The sequence below is a fragment of the Myodes glareolus genome, chromosome 6 (assembly GCF_982192425.1).
Source record: "Myodes glareolus chromosome 6, mMyoGla1.1, whole genome shotgun sequence".
NCBI lineage: Eukaryota > Metazoa > Chordata > Mammalia > Rodentia > Cricetidae > Myodes > Myodes glareolus.
This window is the reverse complement of record NC_142031.1, coordinates 105,847,875-105,868,511: the sequence shown is the minus strand read 5'-3', so window position 1 is coordinate 105,868,511 and position 20,637 is coordinate 105,847,875. Positions and strand designations below refer to the sequence as shown.

The following is a 20,637-nucleotide window of genomic DNA, read 5'->3' as shown; positions in this document are numbered from 1 at the left end:
TGGAAAAGGAAAGAGTCTGGGTGTGACCATGTCTCGCCGGAGACAGAGGCAGCCCAGGTTCTGGATCTGCGGCTTCTAACTCCTTGTCTAGAGGCTGTCTGGGACCCTCCGACCATAGCACAGATGAAAGGAGGGGCCAGGACAGGGAAAGCAGGAAGAGGTAACACATAACGGTCTGTGGACACAGGGAGATCAGTGGTAGAGAAGAAAAATGGAGTGATGGGGAGAGGGGAGAGCTGGAAAGAGAAGACAGAGTGATAGAAGAAGGAAGGAAAGAAGAGGAGAGAAGGAGGAAGGGAGAGAGAGAAGGGGAAAGAGGTAGGGGGGGGAGAATACTTGGAGATGTGTGCTCAGAGAAGTCTGTGTTGTGGGAACTTCTTTCCACCATAGCTTTTTGGGTACTAGCCTTAGGGCAAGGCTTCTGCGTGGAGATGTGATCTCTTATAAGGGAGGAGAAGGGTCTCACTTGCTTTCTTGGAAGGTCAGAGCAGAAGCAAGCTTGTGCAGTTGTTCATATCTCTCTGGGGTAGAGTGCTGGGACATGGGGTCTTCCACCTTGTCTGGTATTCTGTGAGTCTGTGTTTCTCTTTGAATCCCATTTCCTTTTGTAACCTCATAATAAAGACAATTTGTAACTCCTGCATTATCTCTCACTTTATATGGCACCCAACATGGGGCCAAACCCATGACCCTGAGATTAAGAGTTTCATCCTCTACTGACTGTGCAGATGGGGAGGTGGAGTAAAGTGGAATTTAAGTGCCTTGTCTCCCCAACAAGTTGCTGCTGAAAACCCACTGCCTTTCTCCCTATAGGTGGGAGACTGAGACCCAGGAAGGATGGAGGCTCACCCCAGCTTATACTGTGCATGGACATTTTAGGATTAGTTTTAGCTGCCTAGGATTTGAACCTAGTTTGGGGAAACATAGGGATGACAGGGGCCACCTCCCAGTGGAGTCTTAGGAGCCCTGGCAGTCAGAATTTGAGCATATGAACAGGAATCACTATGTCCCCTAACCATTAGACTGTCTACCCACGAAGTAGAGATGAAAGCCCCTCCCTTTAGGGAGCTCTAGACACAGCAGCATGACATTGCCCAGCTGGTGGTCAGGGATGAGGGCATCAACCACCCATGGAAAGCAAAACCACCAGGGTCTTCTCAGTGGGTCATTTTTATCCTTGCTCTATTAGGAGGTAAGTTATGTCAGGTCTTCAAGCCTCTGTTTCCCCATGTGTAACATGAGGACAGCCCCAAGTCTCCATCTGGGGCATGGTAAGTAAACTGGGCACCAGGATAGACACACCAGGGTTCAGGGTGCTAGAGGGAACACAGGCACTAAGGTGGTTCTGCTATGGATTCGGGTGTGTGACCCTGCCCAGGGCCCCTTCCTTTGGGACCTTGCCTTCCCTTCCTTTGGTCATTGTCGGCTGGGACAGCTAGTGATCATCTCTACAAAGGACCAGTCACAGCTTTGGTGTGCTCTCAGACACCTGTCCCCACCCATCCCAACAGCTGCCCCAGCCCTCACCTCCACTCTGGTTCCCTGCGGCTCTCTTGGACTGTTGCTACCCCCGTCAGCTGCTTCTTGGATGCCTCTGCTCAGAGGTCCCCTCAATGCCTCAAAGCCAGAACATCCCCCACTGTGTTCAGCCATTTCTTTTCAGCAATTCCTGGTCCTTGTCATCTCCTCTTCCTCTTGCCCAAGGTCACTGGCATGGAAACCCTCCTCTGCTCCCAGAGTGCCTTCTCCACCAGAGGGCTATTGCAGTATTCTAAGCCTTCCTCTCCTCGCCTAAGATGGAGAGGACCTCAGCTTAACTCCTCTCTACTCACAATCTTGCCCAGGGCTCCATCCTGTACCTACAGTGAAGTCCTTTGCAGCACTGTGTGTCTTCAGGTCTCCACGCCTCTCTCTGGGGTCTTATAAGCTTTTGTCCTGATATGTTCTGTGACATTCCATAGTCTCGAAGCACTAAGCATGACCTATCAGTAGGCCTTCTGTTATCTTTTTGGACCGGTACACCTCCCTCTACTTATCATATATCTACCTGTCAAATCAAATGTGCCTCAAAAGAGCAATTCAGAAGGCTGAGTCCTCCCTGAGCCCCCAGACTGGAGGCTTGTGTCATCTTCTCAGGTCCTCGTTGCAAACTGAGCTGTCACTCCTGGAAATGGTGTTGCCCTGAGGTTGCTGGAGGATCACGGCTTCCTGCCTGGCCTGGTCCACAGGAGCTAGCTAGCTGTCCCCCACCTCTGGGCTCTGCAACCAGGGCCTGGAAACAGCTGGGCCTTTGGGAGGTGTGTGGCGAGAGTGGGATTGTGGGTAATAGGTCCTCCTGGTGAGCCTGGCACCTGGCGGTGATTAGCATTTAGAGGTTCTGTGGCAGGTCCTCTGTGCTCAGCCGAGTTAACAGACCACAGAGATGTGTGCAGACACGGCCATCCCCACAGGGCGTTTCCTATCCTCAAGCAATTCCTCTGAGAAGCTGGGCTTCGGGGAGGGGAAAGGGTGACCTGGACATGATGAGATTAGGGCGCTCTTCCCTCGGGCTTTTCCCTGAATGGTTCTGTCCCCAGCCCTTTCAGAAGAAGGATCCCACTGAAAAGGCCAACAGAAGGAAGCTGTAGTGCCAGGCTGGCCGGAGGGAGGAGGAACATCAATCAGGTATTTCCACTGCTGTCACATGCCTCTTCCGGCCAGGGTGACTGCACCCTCCCAGCTCCAGGTATCTCTCTAAGCTAACACCCCACCCCCCACTCAATGTTCCCCAGGAACTAAGAAGCAGGCAGCACTTTGGTCCAGTGAAGAAAATTGTTCATTAGACACCAAGGTCTAATTGCCACCATATTTACCAGCCTCAGTGGTATCCTGATCTTTTTTCAGCTTCTCATTTGGTTTGATAGGAGGGTTCTAGTACGTGATGTCCCTGACCCTTCTTCTTCCCATAATCCCCTGGCTTTTTCCTGAAGCAGGGCAGTTATCACTGTATATCCATCTATCTACCAGTACAGTTGCTGTAGCTGGCCCATAGTAGGTGCTCAGCATATCAGTTACATCACGCTGTGCTGGGCTCTGGTCTGGAGGAAAGGGTCAGGCAGTGCCCTGCACAGGTGGGCTTCCAGGTGGGCGGAGGGAACAGGGCCAGGGTAAGAGCTGAGGCAGAGCTTTCTCAGGCTTAGTCACCCTTCTGCATTAGGTCCCTGATCTCCATTGCCCAACTCCATGGAGGTCACATCCTAAAAGCGCAATTTTGTTCGTTACTCCTGAGAGGGAGCTTGCAGTCACTCTTTCTTCTTGCATACTTCCTGGGTCGGGATCCTTACCTACCTACCAATGAGATGTGTTTTAATTGTGCTCAGGAGGTATTTATCAGGTGGTGGGGAGACCTTCCTCAGTGGTTCCTCTCCCTCCACAGACTTTCCTTTTATTAGAGGCTTCCAGTCCTAGCTTCTTCAGAGCAGGCAGCTCCTCATTCCCAGGGAGCATGGCTTGGCCCCGGGGCCAGGCATTGCTACTTTCTTAAGTATCCATAAGGTGAAGGCCCCCTCCCCCTCCGAGGGCAGGAGCATGCGTGTGTATGCAGCGATGGAGGAGGAAGCTCACAACCAGACACAGCACCACTAAGATGCAATGGCTAGAGACAAACAGCTTGCCACAGAGTCTCTCGGCAGTGCCCTGTTAGCAGGTAGTACTGGACAGGTAAGGGTGTCGGGGTGGGCTAGCCATGGCTAGCCACAACCTCCCAGAGCTCAGCGCCAACTCCTATCAGACTTGTGTTGACATGTACACCCCCCCCCCCGACACACACCAATTGAGTCCCCCCCACCACTCCCGCCCCTGGCTTCCCTCTTCATGAGCTTGCCAGCTGGATGGAAGCTGCAGGCTGTTCTTCCTGGGAGGTGGGGGTGTGGTCCTGAGTCAAAACCACCTGAGGTTGCACAGAGGTAGGGCTGCCCAGGGCTCCAGACTCACAAGCCCAGTGAGCGAGTCCCAGAGATTAGATGACACTTCATTCCCTCTGACCTCCCAGAGTCTAGGCTCCCTAACATATGCGCTCACCTCCTTCTGATTTCTCCTCTCCAGTGCTAAGGTCTGGTTACCTTAGTCACAACGTGAGTACAGGATTGGGGCCTTAACATCTATAGGCTGCGTCGCCTTAGAGATGGAGAGCATTGTATCTATTCATACAATGCTCTCTGTTTAGACGAAACGCGAACGGGTAGAACTTCAGGCACCTGAACAAATAGTGCAGGGGACACTTGACCCCAAGGAGAAGTATTTTCCTACTCTCTTGCTTGGCTCTTTCCAAATGTATAGCACAAAAACTCTGGGCAAACCACTGCCTAATCCGGGTTAGAAGCGTCATAGGGTTAGGAACAGAAAGCGAGACCCCACGTTTACAGAATTCCTGTGGGTAATTGTTACAGCGATACTAAGGCCCTGGATAGGTGTCCGATTCAGGGTCCAGAGCCCTTCTTCTCAAACCGCCTTTCTGGGAAGCAGGCATGCGAGGGGTACTCACGGGTCGTGTTGTATTTGATGCCATTGAAGTACTCGGGACACGGTCTCTCCACTAGGGCTCCGGGCGTGCTCTGGGGCCAGCAGGTCCCGATCTGGTCCAAGGTCGTATTGCAGTAGGAGTAGGAACCTAGTGACAGGAGGGAGCGCAGTGGGGCTCAAAGGGATGGCCCAGGAACCGCACAGGTTCCTAGAAAAGCGCCGGAGAGCTAACCCACGTGTGGCTAGTCCGCTAGCCTCCTGCCTACCCTCGGGGTCCGGGGGCAGCCCCCAGCCGTCCAGGAGTAGCTCTTCCGCCAGCGCCAGGCTGCAGTTGGCCTCCAGCAGGCTGTGGAGCAGCGCCGCGTCCATTGCGCCCGGGAGCCGCGCGCGGAGGGAGTGGGAGTGCGCGCCCCGCGTGGCTGCGAGGGAGCGGGCACGACGGGGAGCGGCTAGAGAGCGCAGCGTCCAGCTCCCTTCCCGCCTACCCCAGACCAGTCGGGCACCTCCGGGGCGCCGCAACCGATCACGCCTAGTTGCGGAGCCAGGACCTTAGCCAAGACGATCCCTGGGCTCAAGGAGCTGCGGGGCCGCCCGCTAGACCACGGCCAATGGCGGCGTCGGGGGCGGGGCTCTGTCTCCTGCCCCGTCGGACCCGCTGCCCCCAAGCGCTCTCAACCCAACAAGTCGCGACAATACTGGCGTGGCTGGCTACCTACTATCTGGGTTGACCGAATATCCCCTCTGAAGATCAAAGGTCGCAGGTCCCGGAGCTGCAGGAGACCCACAACAACATCCTACACTCTTAGTCGGCCCAGTTGGGAGGCTCTTGACCAGATTTTTTTTTTTCTGAAGAAGGACATTTAGAATTGGGTAGGGGCAACCATCCAGTACAGGAGCAGATTTGTACCCTAGGAAGGAAATGGATTGAAGGTGCCCGGGAATGTATCAGAAGAGAGGTCACTCGAGAGGATCTAACAGAGGTGATCAAAGAGATGGAGTAGGTAGGCAGCATTCAGACGAAGCTAGGAACCAGGAACAACATCGGGTTTCACAATGACAGATTTGCCACGAGTGACAAGATGGGGCTATCTTGGAAGAAATTAATTATGTGGAAGACTTGAAGGTCTTAGTGTCCTGGGCACCAGGTAGAGTAAGTTAGAGGTGAGAAAACCGTCTCTCTTCCTCCTGGGTTATGCAGGGCCATCTGACGAGAGGGGAAAAAGTCAGTCTTCCCCACCAGTAGGTGTGGAGGAGTGATCACCCCTGTAGAGACTCTGCTGGGTTCCCCAGCATTGCTTGCCTGGGGATTAGTTGGACCCAGCTGCTTCAGAGTGCTCAAGATGGGCCTAGAGCTCATGGCTATGAGGTGGGTGGGTGGGCCTATAGCTCGCCTGTGAAGCAGGCCTAGGTTCTGCATAGGTGTGTCTAAATTCTGCTTTGTCTCTCCTCTCTGCCACGTTGTTCAAGGCAAGAGTTTTGCCTTTTTAGGTTTTCTCCTTCAGTGGAGTGTTCTCTATGATCCTCCACTGCCCACAGAGTCTGTGGTCTGTGGTCTTAGAGGCTCTAGAATCATTCCCGTGCCCCTGCACCCTCTGTTGGGAACAAGGTGCCCATGAAGAGCCAGTGCTCCAGGTTGGGGAGGCCAAGAGCAGTCCGGTGCCTTCTAGAGTCTTCCTAGCCTCCATATTAATGCTGCTGTCACCCCTAAGCAGGGCAAGTGAGTGTGTGTGAGAGGGAGTGAGCAGCGAGACCAGGCAGAGCCCTGGAATCTCTCCAGGACCTGCCAATCATCAGGGAGACCTACAGAGCTACCCAATATATGTATCCTCTGCCCCCTGAATGGACAGTTAGGGCCCTGGCCCAGCTCCTGGCAGAGCCTTAGGTCAGAGCATGACTGGTTGGGTCGGCCCTCACGGAGATGTAGTCTCCTTTGCTAGCAAGGGAAGACCCTTCACACAGCATCACAGCACAGCCGAAGAGGAATACTTGGTTCATCAGTAGAGCTCAGAGGACACATACCATGTTAAGGAGGTAGTGAGCACCAGCGACACGCAGATTTCTGCAGGACAGGGATTGGCCTAGGTGACCTGCACTGCTTTACAGAGAGAGTGTCCTCGGGGAAGGGACCAGTTCCGTGTCAGGGTCAAAAGTGATTGTGCACCCTGAATGCGTGAACAGCGAAGATCTCTAGGCTTCCAGCATATGGTACCATTTCTTCATAATCTCATATTTCCATCATCCAAGATGTAACATAAGGAGACCAACTGACTTCGCAGCTCACTTTAATGTTGGCAAATGGGTGGACATAGCGTCCTAGGGCTGCCAGCCAGTCCTACCACAGATCCAAGATAGGCATAAGGGGACAAGTATTTAGAAAGTCTGTGTGTCCTAGGCTGGTGGGGTCAGGAACATTGGAGAGTCAGTTCGGGAAAGTGCGGCAGGTACCAGAGAGTGGCCTGCAGTGATGAGACCACCACCGATACCAGCTATGGTGGTGAAAACCACTGCCAAACCAGCTTAGATACATCTACCGTGTAGCCCCATACATGCCGTCAGATAGGCCTATAGAGTACCACAGAAGCTCTCTACTGTCACAGTCCTGCACACACGTTGTCATTTAACCTCCCCCCCCCCCGCACCATGCAAATGCCAAGGAGACAACAATAAGGTTTACAGCGATGGCCATTGCATCTCTGAGGGGCTGTCCTCCATAAGACTGTGCAGACAGGGAGTCTGTTCAGGAGTAATGAAGGACAAGCAATAAGTTCTTCTGGAAGGTATAGTGAGGCATGGGGCATCTCTCTTAACCTACAACATTGAGGGATGCTCCAGGCCACTCCTCCCTCAAGCCTGTCTAAAGACAAAAGAGGTGACATGGTCTCCTGGTGTTCAACAATGGATCCAAGCTGTGGGACCAGAGAAGGTCCATTAGTGATCACCTCACCCCACATATTCAATGTACAGTAGGAGACCCAGAGGGGGAAATGTCAACTCCCTGTCTCGTTCTGCCAGACTGTGCTAATCCCTGGATCAGCTAGGCGGGGCCCCTGTTTCCTCCACAGGGCAGATGAAAAGGACGTCTACAGTTGTGATCATGCCATTTGACTTCCATGGTTGGCTCTGCATACTCTCCCAGGCGGAGCCTGTGTCTTTGGCTTTGTAAAGAAGAATCTTTGTGATCACCCTTCCCTTTCTCACCCCATTGCTGGCTGAGGTACCCTTTGGAAGACCTTACTTTCAAGAGACGTCTGTACCTCTGCCATGCTGTGCTCACCATTTAGAATGCCTTTAAGCTCTGCTGTCCAGTCCAGCATCTCTCATCTTCCTTCAGGCATGCAGCTGTGGTCTCCCCTCTCCTACCCCTACTATTCAAGACACTTCCTTGATACTTCTGTGTGTAGGGTCTCGTGTAGGTCTCACCAAAGCTCTACCAACCTGAGACTCCATGGTTTCCCCAGAGTCACCAGCACCCACCAGAATGTTCTAGAGATGGTAGCCATCGCATGGGGGGAAAAACAAGTTCCTTGACCTTGGGGCTGGAGAAAACCCAGGGTTCTGTCTCCCTGACCAGACTTTCTGCTCCCTTGACTAACACTAGTATTCCTATCGTGAACACATGAGTGTGTGTATATATATGTGTGTGTCTGCATGCACCTTGGACTGGAAAGTTACCTCAAGGGTTGAGGATTTAGCTCAGTGGTAGAGTGCTTGCCTAGCAAGCGCAAGGCCCTGGGTTCGGTCCTCAGCTTCAGAAAAAAAAAAAAGAAAAAAAAGAAAAAAGAAAGTTACCTCAGTTACCTCAAAGATTCTTTAGACGCCTTTGGACCCTTATATTATCTATGAATAGAAAAAATAATATGCCTCCCAATAATGCCCTAGCATTTTCAACTATGTGTAAATGCATCTGTGGTGAGTAAAATAGAAATATTCCATTAAAATCTTGCTGGAAGCTATAATTGCTCCCTCGATTGTGTTTTTTCATTTATTTGGACCACAGGGGCATACAGCCCAATTGGTCATAGTCTTTGATTCACAGTCTCCGGTCATCACCAGCCCACACATGGCCTAACTTTATTTAACGGTCTTTTCTCTTATGGAGGTTTGTGTATAGCAGTAATCATAATGAGCTGGCTGCCCAATCTGGAGCAGATATTAGCAATCATTCCCATATTTATCCATGCGTGCCTTCCCGGAGGGAGCATTCTCTTGAATGTTGCATTTGTCACTCCTGGCTCTTACTCTTTTCTGTTCTTTACTGGAAGAGTCTCTGAACAATCGTGAGCGTGGTTTTGCTTGGTTGCACACTTTTTAGTCATTGTACATTCTCCTAACTAGTGGGAGCAAGATAAGAGACACTCACAGGTGAGGAGTAGAGAAGCAATTACTGCGGCCCCGCAGACATCCTAACAGTTCACATGTCCACCCCAGGGCCGTGGCTAATGAGGAATGATGTGTCCCCACGGTGGCTGCTAGGCAGCGTCACCAACGACGTGCTGGATGAATATTTAATGACACAGGAAACATTCCCTCTCTGTTATTAGAGAAAAACAGGTTAGACAACTATGGACATCATCACAGCTCATTTCTGGTGAAAAAAAAAAAGAAATACAAAATGAGAAAATCTCCAAATCCCAAAAAGCAACATGAGACTCTGTGGACGATGAATTCTTAAGGGACACAAAACACTGTCAAAATTGTTGGGCAGTAAGATAATGTGTTCTTATCTTATGATTCAAAAAGATTTTCCACCAAATTTTTGCATAAATAGCATGGGTGCTTTTGGTCAGCAGAAGGACCAAAAATTAGGCAGAGGGGGCTGGCATCAAAAAGGAGAACCTTCTCCCCGAGCTCAGTCTGGGGGTGGGGCATCTGTGCTACCTTTTCAAACAGAGAGGTGTGTGAAGAGGGCAAGGAGAGGCCAGGGTGTCTTTGAACAGCAGTTCTGCCTCAGTTGACAAAGTGCAAGAACGGATGGCATTCTTGAAGTAAGAGACCTCTGGTCCTCTCTATGTCTGCTAGACACGGCCCATGCTGTGTGCCTCTTACACAGACTTAAACCTTGTTTCTAATAGGGAAAGAAACAGAGACATAGACTGAGTGGTATCCTTCCAAATTCACATGCTGAAATCCAAAGTCCCAGGACCCCAAAATGTGGCCTTAATTGGGTCTGGGGTCTTTACAGAGGTGATTAAAATAATATGAATACAATTTGTCCAGTAGACCCAGTCCAATACGTTGAATGGCCTTCTGAGAAGAGGAGGTGGGACAGAGTCTTGAGAGAAGACCTTGTGAGGACAGGAAAGGTCTGCAAGCCAGAGAGAGAGGCCTCAGGATAACCAGCCCATGGCAATGCTTGGCCAGGTCCTTCCAGACTCCAGAACAGGGAGAAAATGAGTCGGAACCCATCAAGCCACCCAGTATAGTGCGTTGTCACAGCGGCCCAGGAAACACCTATAGACAGGTGACTTTCCCAAAGTCCCACAGCTGCTAGATGGAGGAGCTGGGACAAGAATAGCCTGTGACTGACTCTGAAGAGCCCCACAGCAGAGGTGTAAGTGGTAGGATTTAACTCTTTTGATGCCTGCCTCGGGTTCTATTTGGATGTCCAGGGCTGGCTAGCACTCCTGTCCAATTGAGCCCTGACAGAGACTCTGAGCCACAGAGCACCCTCACCCTACCAGCCCTGGCTGTCCTGAAAAACACTTTGTAGACCAGACCAGACTGGCCTCAAACTCACAGAGATCTGCCTGCCTCTGCTTCAAAGTGCTGGGATTAAAGGCATGCACCACCACTGCCCAGTTTACCTGTTCCTCACTCCCTGCTGTTTCTGTGACCCAGCCCTAAAAGTCCAGGAGGGGAGGTGGGGCCCTAGAGATCTCTGGAAGGAACCCTCTGCTCAGCCCTTCTGTAACACTTTCCCTGACAGTGTGAATCAGCTTCAGGAAGCCCCAGAGCCTGGATGCTGTTTCACAGGGCCATACTGGGGTAAAGCCTGTAGCCACGGCAACCAGAGATGTTTTTACTTCTTCTGCTAGTCTTGTCTTTTGACCGAGTTTGAAAGCAGAAGGGTCATCCTCTCCTTGGGCTCCCGAACACACCAGTCTAAGTCAGTTTTTTTTTTCAGGTGCCCGTGCAGGGACAGTGAGCAAAAAGAGGCTCACTAGCCAAAATCTTGTCATCGATCAAGAGCCTGAGGCTCGAAAGGGGAAGGAAACTATGCAAAGACCACAAGGAAGAGACCGAGTCAGGTACTGGAGCCAGGTCTCTGTAGACTACCTGAGCTTCCTTGCTCAAGCTCAGGTCTTCCTTCAGCTTCCAGGGGTGCTGCAGGATGGGGTGGAGGTCGGAAAGCATATGTACCTGAAAGGTTGATGAGCTTCGTTGTCCTGTGGCAGTGCTGTTCCAAAAGCGCCCACAGGGGCTGGTCCTGGGGCACCTGGCCTGGTCTGGCCACCTAGGAGAGCAGAGATGAGGGTTATTGGCCAGGCCTGACTGGCCATTGACAGCATCTGCCTGCTCCCACCCAGCTGAGGGACAGCTGAACAGGGAGATGCTCCAAATCCTTTGGAAGGCAGCATTTCAGCCTCACTTGTAGCCCCCACCAAGGCTGTAATCTCGGAAAGAACAACTTTGAGGCAGGAGCATCCTCCTTTCGTCAGCTCCAAAGCTGGTTCTTCCCCTGCTGGGTGAAATGCACCAAGTCTAGTGCCCTGTTCTCTATCACCAGAGTCCTCAGAAAATAACTTCCAGAGGGGCTTTCTGTGTGTTAGGCCTTTTGGTATCCCAGCCAAGGTGTACATATCCTAAGCTTGTAGAGAGAACGGAGGCAGGAAAGGCAGGCTGCAGCTTAGCTTTTCTGTCCCTGGTAGACGGGGGAGATGTAAAGGGCCTGAAGTTAATACATGGGAGAGATGACTAACCATGTCCTGGAGGGCTTCCTGCAAGAGGAGGAATTAGATGATAACGGAAGGATGAGCAGGTAAAAAAGAAAGGACTACAGGCCTGCTCAGTCACCCTTCAGGGAGCAGATGTGACAGTGGAAATCCAATCCAGAGGACAAAGTCGTGTAGATCCCATCTTCCAGGAAAGTCTTCAGCGTGATTGTTGGGCACAGTGGATAAAGCAAATGGGAGGGCATTTTCTGGTAAGAATGATGGATTGATGACCGGCTTTATGGAAGGAATTAGGGTGGCACCATGAAAGAGATCATGATGAAGTGGGTTTTGAAATGTGAACAGGAGTTTGCTTAGCTAATAAGGGTCCCTACCTACATGGGGAATACAGCATGAGCAAAGACAGAAGAAAAAAAAAAACGGCATATTACTCTGCAACTGGCATGCAAGTGCATGTTCTTGTGTGTGTGTGTGTGTGTGTGTGTGTGTGTGTGTGTGTGTGTGTGCATTCTAAGGGGGAATCCTGAGTTGTCAACCTTAAGTTCTTGCCCTAAGCCTCCAGGACATAAGGAGCCAGGAATTCTGTGCACAGACCCTGCTGGCTGCTGAGAGCTCCTTTACACCAACCTTATGGGCATCAGGAAGCCGCTGCTTGCTCAGTGGAAGGACCCCCCCCCCCCACCAGGTGGATGGGGAAATCACAGGCCTAGTCTTTTCTTGTCTTTATGGAGATTGGGCTCTTAAAGGCGTGGCCTCTGCCTCCATCTCTGGTCTCAGCCTGCAGTACTGCTTGACAAATGCCTGCCCTGTCTTGTTATGGGTGAGGGCAATATTCTCAGGACTCAGGTGATGTGGGCTTAACCTTGTCTCAGATGTCCGGTCCCAGGCTATTCCAGGTCTCTTGCTGAGCAAAACACACGGGGATGAGCTCAAGAGTGCTGTGCTCAGTATAGGGGCACATTGCTCCACACTGGGCAAGACGAGCTGGCCAGAGTGGACTTTGAAATCTTCCCACACCTTAGCTCTGTCTCTCCTAACTCCTCCCTCTGTGGGTCCAAAGCTGGTATAGCCAAGAATCTTTCCCTCCCTCCCTTCTTCCCTCTCTCCCTTCCTCCCTTCCTCTTTCTTTCTTCCTTCCTTCCTTCTTCCCTCCCTCCCTCCCTCCCTTTCTCTCTCTCTCTCTCTCTCTCTCTCTCTCTCTCTCTCTCTCTTTCTTTCTTTCTTTCTTTCTTTCTTTCTTTCTTTCTTTCTGGTCTGCCTGATTACATTTGACTCAGTTCAAGTTCAAAACACACCCTGCAGGTGCCTATTTTGAGCAGAGACCCTGGTGGCAGTGGAGATTGTGGATGGGTAGGGAAAGGGTAGCACTGTGAGTAGTATGGATGGAGCTTCAGCTATCCCTATATTCAACCTTCTAGGGGATATTGCTTCTATACCATGTGGCCTTGGCAAAGGCTACTGAACTTCTCTCAGTCTTAGTCTTCTCATCTCTTAAAGGAACACTGAGCTCTTGAAGACATGTCCTCTATCTCCTTCACCAGGCTTAGCCTTGGTTGTGCATAGTGAATGGTAGTCCTATCTTGTCAAGACTTCCAGCGCACTGGGAAGCCTGGATTGAAAGCTGAGTCCAAAGGGGAGGTGAGTGCGGAAGTGTCAGGATGAACAGTAAGAAAAGAAGTGACCTCATGAAGCAAATGAGCAAAGGTTTAAGGTTGCCAGCCAAACCTGGTTAGGGATGCTGTTGGGGGATGCGAGGATATTGGTGAGAGGAGGATATGGTCCTGCAGAACCTGGTTGGGATGCTGCTGGGATATGGGAGATGTTGGTGAGAGAAAGACATAGGTCAGCAGAACCTGGTTAGGGATGATGCTGGGGGATGGGAGGATGCTGATAAGAGGAGGATACAGGCCAGCAGAACCTGGCTAGGGATGCTGTTGACAGGGTTGGAGGCAGTGGGACATAAACACTTTTCTGCGTAGTGCTTGCTGTGTGCTGGGCACAGCTCTAAACTCGGCTCAAAAGACAGCTCATTTGCTCCTTGTCACAGCTTGGGAAGGAGCTGTGAAAAACCCCACTTCACAGAGGCAAAGGCCACACAGCAGGTAAGAGCCCAGGGCAAGATTCCAGCCCAGACAGCCTGATGAGCTATGCATCCTGGTCTATTACACATAGAGAGTGCTTCTATATAAGAACGTGGCGTGAGCTCTACAGAGGCCAATAGGACATTAGCCCAAATGTGGCACTCAGTTGTCCCAGAAGTAAGAAGCCTCTCACTGGCCACGTAAGAGCAGAGTGGAAGGTGGGGAGACCTCACAGACAGCTCAGTGGACAGAAGGCAGGTGAAGCCTACTCGGGCCAGAGTGCCAAGTGGGAAGATGAGAAATTTGCACTGTGATATCGGGAGATAGAAAGGATCCTTTATCTGGCGTTAGTCCCTGGTCCACCACAAAATGGCACTCCTGAAGACCCATGAATTTCTGACTATCAGGTGTCTTTGCCCCCTTCCTTCATGTCAATTGGTATCTGGAACAGTTTCCCTGGGGTCTTGAGCTGTTCTAGTTCAGTACTGAACACAAAGAGGGGTCATAAGGCCTGGGTTGCCCACAGACTGAAGCCTGGGAGCCTGGATCTATGCAACTGTTACCCGAGAGGCCCAGCTAAGCCCCCAGTGAAGGCTCTGTGCCACCTCCACAGAGTCAGAGAAGAATGGAATGCAGAAGTTCAGGAGGAGGGGGGAGTGCAGGGAACTAGAGATCTGCCTGGTGTGCACAGAACAGCCTTTGTTTTCTTTGGCCATCACTCTCTATTCTGACGGGCCAGCTTTGACTTCTACACTATTCTTGGCTAGCCTGGGACTAGAGAGCTGCCTTTATTCTCACCTCTACCGCGGGAGTCCCCTTGTAGGTCAGGGTCCACATCTGTACCCAGAGTTCCTAACCATGGCCTGGTACATAGCAAGTGTGCAACTAATGTTTGCTGATTGACTGAGTGACTAGATGGATGAATGAATGAATGTATGGAAGGATGGAAGGAAGGATGGATGCATGCATGCATGGACAGATGCATGGATGCATGGGTGGATGCATGGAAGGATGAATAGATGGATGGATGGAAGGATGGATGAATGGATGGATGGATGGATGGATGGATGGAAGAATGGATGGATGCAGGCATGGATGCATGGGTGATTGCATGAAAGGATGGATAGATGGATGGATGGAAGGATGGATACATGAATGGATGCATGGAAGGATGGAAGAATGGATGGATTGATGGATGAATGGATGGATGCATGGAAGGATGGAAGGATGGATTGATAGATGGATGGATGGATGGATAAGCCCTGTTACCTGGGCTGGGTAGAACGACACCCAGTTCCGGGAGTTCGAGCTCTGAGCTTTTACTGTTTCTCAGATTGCCTTTGCTTTGAAGTTTCCTCAGAGGTTAGCCTGTGGGGCCCATTTCCTGTCTCTAGGATGTGCCCTGGCGAGCCAAGGCTCCAGCTGTTCCTCTTCTACCTGGGCCCTATCCAAGCTGAACTTGTGCCCTATGAGCCACCTCACAGGAGCCAGGGGGTCTGGCTGGACCTACTCCTTCTCCTGGGTCTGGTGACACGTTCCCTCTAAATTTAGGCCTCTGCCTAAGCCTGGCAGATTTATGGACCTTGAGTCTTGGGCCTGCAGCCGGAATCAGCCCCTCCCTGACTGACTCTTCTCTCTGTTGTCCAAGGTCAGGGAAGGAATGGGAGAGAGAGCTCCTCCCACTATCTGGCTCATTCAGCTTGTTCATCGAACTATGCCCAGGGAGGCAGTCAGGGAAGAGAAGAGGAAGAAAGAGGGAAGGAGGAGGAGAGCAGAGTAGGGAGGAAGGGCAGAAGAGGGGAAAGGAGGGTAGACTAAGAAGGGGAGATGACAGGGTAGAGAATAAGTGAGAGAGAAATGAAGGAGGGGAAGACAAAGAGGAATTGAAGCAGGTATGGGGGGAGAAGAATGGGAAGGGACAATTGGCATTCAGGGAGGCAGTAATGGAGCTATACCTTCTGAGGACAAATGTAGAACCGGACAGTTTATGCGTTCTCGAACATCAGGGCCAGCAACCGTAGGGAGAGACTCTAGATGATCAGATATCACTTACAAGGGATGGGACCTCTAGTGATACCCCTGGTGATCTGATCCCTTGGTGAGCCTCTCTTCCTAAGAGTCTTGATGTTTGCTTTTAAGTCCAGTTCACCTGCCAGGCTTGGGAAGTACTCTGGACTCCTAGCTCTGCTCTTCTCTCTGCTGCTGAGGGCCTTTCTTCCATCCTGTCTCTCGTCCTCACCAGGGCTTTGGCCCAGAAGTGGCGGTGGTAGAAGGGAGGAGTTCCTGGCTGCTGTGTGGAGGGAGCTGGCCAGCAGGAGGCCTTGGGACAAGTCAGTTGGTCTCTCCCTATTTATCAACTCATCTAGTGCCCACTTGGTCTAATAGCTTCTGACCTACAGCATCTGTCTGGATGTCACAAAAATAGCTTGACATTAAAATTAAGGTTTTGTTAAGGTAACAGAGTCAACTGCTTATTTAGGATTAGAGCCGTGACTTTGAGCCCTGACCTCCCTCCTCAACTGACAGATGGAGATGGGAGGGTCTTCGATCTGGCTTTCCTGGTGTTGTTTTGGAGCCTCAAGCAGGGAAGCACCTAGCTGAAGGCTCACATGTCTGTGCAGGTCAGCTGCACAGAAAAGCAAGCAAAGCCAGGATGTGGGGCAGGCCATCCTTCCCACTGCTGTAAACCGAAGATGCCATCTTCAGAAGTTAGGATTCTGAGTAGTCAGACCAGACAAACTGTGCCCAGTCAGAGGAAGTAAATGAAGAGGATGCTGAACCACACTCGAGAGCAGCAGACTCAGGGCTTCCAAGTTCTGCAGAACTTAGTGCCCACAGAAAAATTGCTTCGGGAAAAAAAAATACTTAAACATTGGCAAAATGGCAAAACCAAAGAGACTAAATTAGCTGATTAGGTTAGGAAACACTCAGAAGGGAGCTAAAATTTTGGTCGAAAGTCATTAGATGACAGAGCTTCTGGGAAATGGCCTTGGGTATGCTGTGCTCTTGGCAAGGGATAGTGTAGGGGGAGATGCAGAAGGGTGGGATGAACTCAGTTTCAGGGGAGGATGGAGTGGGTTATGTAAGGTCCAGTTTCCTACAGCTGTTTGGACACAGCCAGACTTCTCTGTGCCTCCTCCCTTTGCTGGGTCTTCTCTGGACAAAACTTAGCACCTGGGGCAAGGGGCTCAAGAGAAACCTGTTCTGAGGTGAGGGACTGGAACTGGTTGAGAGAGGCTGGACTCCTGAGGCCTTCACAGAGGTCAGATGGAAGACATGGCAGCTACGGTGTCTTTATTTGACATGCTTAGGACTACAAATGTTTCAGGCTTCGGGATTTCCCCCAAATTTGGAATATTTATATGAACTTCACTGGCTGAACATCCGTAATCCCCAAATTTGAAATCCCCCATGGAAAATTTACTTAAAAAGCTTGGGATTTTGGAGCACTTCATCTAGTGTGCTTGTCCTGCCTGAACCACCAGTCTGGGGACCCGCACAGGACCTGACGTCCAGGAGGCACCATTTCTCTGAGGCCTCCAGAGGCCCTCGAGGGCAAGCTGGAAGCCCTAGTTCGAGACCGATTGTAGCCTCCAGGCTGTGGAAGAGTGGATAGGGAGAGAAATATTCTCCCTTCTCTTATGCTGACCTCCCTCCTGTAAATCAGACCCGGCCTCCTCCTGTTTAGAGGTCTCCCTGTGTGCTTGGGAGGCAGAGCGCTTCTGGAAGCCAAGCTCCTAGGCCTGGCCCCTGAGAGCCTCCCCCAGCCTCCCCCAGGCTGCTGGTCTGCTTCTGTCTCCTCCCACCAGACTCCTCTACTTCCTGCTGGGTCTCTCACACCTTTTACCTCTTTCTGCAGACCCAATTTACAAAGGTTATAAATTGCTATTCTTCTTGCCAGGGCCCCTTCTTCTGGCTGTGAGCACATCAGGACAGAAGCCCTGGGTGGGTTTCAGCAGCTGTGTCCTTAGTCTGTGGGAACTTGTTAAGTCCAGACTGGATAAGGGCAAGAGCCACGAGCTACATTCCTCCCCGCTGCTTTTCCTCCACCCTGCTGCCTCGCTCTCAAGTTCTCATTTCCCTGGGGGCTGACATCTCAGAATAGTTGGCCAAGGACCCAGAAATCAATCCTATTACCAAGAAGGCCCGGGGCGAGGAAGGGGCTTGGAGGTCAGAAAGACCCAGACTTGGTTGGCATCTTCTCAGTTGTTCTTTAGGATAACCCTATGGAAGAAGTACCTTCATTTTCCTGATGAGGAAACTGAGGCTGGGGAAGTTGGAGGAACCTGCCTAAGGTGGCAAAAGTCACACTGCCACAGGCAGTGGTGGTGCACGCCTTTAATCCCAGCACTCAGGAGGCAGAGGCAGGCGGATCTCTGTGAGTTTGAAGTCAGCCTGGTCTGCAAGAGTTAGTTCCAGGACAGCTAGGGCTAAACAGAGAAACCCTGTCTCAAAAAACAAAACAACAACAATAAAAAAGCCATACTGCCTCAGATAGTAGACACTCACTAGGGGTCTATGGAATGACTGTCTAATTAATCAGTGCTCGCACACCTGGGAATACCGAGGTCCAATACGCTGTCCCTGAGGCTACTCCAGGGCATGTGTGACTTCTCGCTCGGCTCTGTTTCCTGGGGTCATTTGCACAGAGTTTTTCATGAGAAGTGTGGCCCCAGGAAGGTCACCTTGCTCTCTGAGCCTTGGTTTCCCCCTATGTAAAATGAGAAGACAGTTGAAGGTAGGAGGCCTCCATACCTCTTCTGGGAGCCTCCCTCCCCCCACTTCCTCAAACTCTTTCTTTTCAGCTGTCTCACCAACTCCTCAGCCAGTAGCTTTCCTCTTGGCCCTCTTGCCTGTGTCTCATTTGATACTGAGGGTTAGCAGAGGTGGGGAGAGGCAGCAAGAAGTGGGGGTGACTCTCTGGTGATCTGCTGCGGGAGAAAGGGTGGAGATCTGGGGATGGTCAGAAGAGGTAGAGGGCGGTAGGGGAGGGGAGGCTGGGCAGCAGAGAAAGAATTGCTAACCATGAAGGACTGGTTCTGCACTTGACTTTGTTACTTCAAAGCCCCATGCTCATTCACACAGGACTTCCTCTCCTATCCTAGCTGATGTCACTCTCCTTCTTCCTTTTCCTGCCCACTCTGGGTGTGAGACTCTGTCCCATTTTCAGAGACATAGATTCCCAGTGCTACCAAGCCACCAAGTCTGGAGTCTCCCTTCCTGGGCTCTGTCACAGAGCTGGGAGCTCCCATTCTGATACCCCCAACACACCCACTAATCCACTTACCTGGAGTAGTAGGAGCAGGCAAAGCAGGCAGAGGAGCTGTGTGCTGGGAGGATGGCCTGGAGCCCCCATGGGACACCAGATACTGCCACTAGGGGATGGGGACCAGAAGAGGCTGCTTCTGAAGGAGGTCTGTCCCCGGTCCCTCCCCCAGGCCTGTCCTGCCTGACCTACCGGCCAAGGTAAAGCCCTGGGCACCAGGGCATTCTTCACCCGCCTCCCTCAGGGTAGCAATGACACCACCCCATAGCCAACCGCCTCCAGGTTATTTATAGCTGGCTATGGGCAGAAACTTCTGCAGGCGGCCTGGAGACAAACTCCAGTTCCCAGAGCAGGGCTTAATGCACATGGTCTTCCCAATAGCAGTGCCAGGGCTGTAGTTTCTCAGAGCCAGACGCCAGGAATGCAGAGGCAGGATGGGCCTAAGGATTTGGGGGGCTTCCTGAGACCATCTGGACAAGTGCTCCCCACTGATTTGAGAGGTCCCAATTACCCAAGGAGCTTCAAACTGGCCCATAAGCCTAAGAGAAGGGAGGCCAGCATGTGGATGTAGTACATACAGGGAAAGGTCCAGAAAAAGGATGTGAATATGATTTAATCACAGCACACCTTTTCTGTACATTTGGAATTATATCAAAACAAAAACGCTCAAAACCAAAAACGACTGAAGCGATGAGAGCAAGTGGGGAAGGGGAGTTCCCAGGAATTTGGACCTCAGAGGTTAGGATAGGGATCCAGAGTCCTAGAAGCAGGTAGAGCTGTGAACATCCCTGCTCTCACTGGTGACAGGTGCAAAGATCTTGGGAGCGCAGGCCGTGCTCCTGGCGAGTGGGCCTTTTGTGCAGGGGTTAAAAGCTTAAGCAGTCTTGTCCTTAGGCTCCCAGGGGAAGGCATTCCAGGAATGTGATTAAGAGGTAGGTCCAGGCTTTTCCTGGAGGTGCTGCCTTCTGTGGAAGCTGTGGAGAACTCAGTCCAGGTTCAAGACACTCAGGCACCCTCTGCGTCTTTTGGTTTTTCTGCCCATTCTTTCCTTCCAGGGTCTCTACTCCATCTCTCTGGGTGGGTTTCTCCCCTGCTCCTGTTGGAACCCCAGCTCCCTCCCTGTAATCTCGGGGCCTCAATGGGAACAGCCACTGTTGACTGTGATTTCCCTGTTTGGATGAGTGTGGCCTTCGGTTCCTTTTTCCTCTTCCCCCTTCCCCCCACTTTGGCATAAACTTGACCCTGTGGTTGATGCAAGAAAATCTTCGTGGGAGAAACTGAAGAAGAATGGACCAGAGTTCTTGTTCATTTTGGAGATTACAGGGGGTCAGGGAGGCAACTTCTTTCCCAGACCCTAGGCAGAAAGTGGCTTTACTGGACTCAGGCAAACAGCCTTGAACAGAGAGGGCTCTGGTAGGAGGTAAGGGCTCCTCAGGACCTGGGGTGGTGGACTCTGAGAGAGCTGAGTAGGCCAGCAGGAGAGCTTGAAGCTTTGTTGAGTCCACTTTGTGCTGCGTGCCTGGGACCTAACTCACAGTGAGTGCCAAGATCAAAGAGGGTGTTCTCTGGACAAACACCACAATCTGCAGGGAAAGGGAGGGGACCAGAACGGGAGGGGAGGGGCAAGGGAAGAGAGAGGAGCTTAGAGAAGGGGTGGGGTAGAAAATTAAGGGAGATGAAGGGAAGGGATTGCAGGAGCTCTGGGTAGTTAGTGGGGTGAGTTTGGGACTTCCTGGGATAGGTGTTATGGGCACACTTTAACACAGACTTTGGACAAAAAAAGGGGGAGCCCTCCAGTCATTTGGAGTGCAGTAGGCAGTAGGCAGAAGCTGGGTCAGGGCAGGATGGCTAGAGTGTGGCAGGGGTTTAGCTGAGGCAGGGATGTTGTGGCCCAGAG

The 20,637-nt window shown here is 51.5% G+C and overlaps 1 protein-coding gene across 4 annotated transcripts in view; it reads right to left on the bottom strand.

Annotated features, from left to right (window-relative positions):
* The window catches only part of Crhr2 (corticotropin releasing hormone receptor 2), a 41,826-nt gene extending 22,794 nt beyond the window's left edge, over window positions 1-19,032 (bottom strand). For 2 of the 4 annotated variants that reach the window (XM_087907462.1, XM_087907463.1), the window contains exons 1-3: window positions 18,762-19,032; window positions 10,861-10,954; window positions 4,523-4,648 (exon numbers count right to left, since the gene is read on the bottom strand). In XM_087907462.1, the coding sequence (XP_087763588.1) occupies window positions 4,523-4,648; window positions 10,861-10,954; window positions 18,762-18,830 (289 nt within the window). In that variant the 5' untranslated portion in view covers window positions 18,831-19,032. Of the gene's footprint in view, window positions 1-4,522; window positions 4,649-4,766; window positions 4,984-10,860; window positions 10,955-18,761 lie in introns of those variants that run through there. The other 2 variants (XM_087907464.1, XM_087907465.1) reach the window with 2 other exon arrangements.
* Window positions 19,033-20,637: the final 1,605 nt, after the last annotated feature.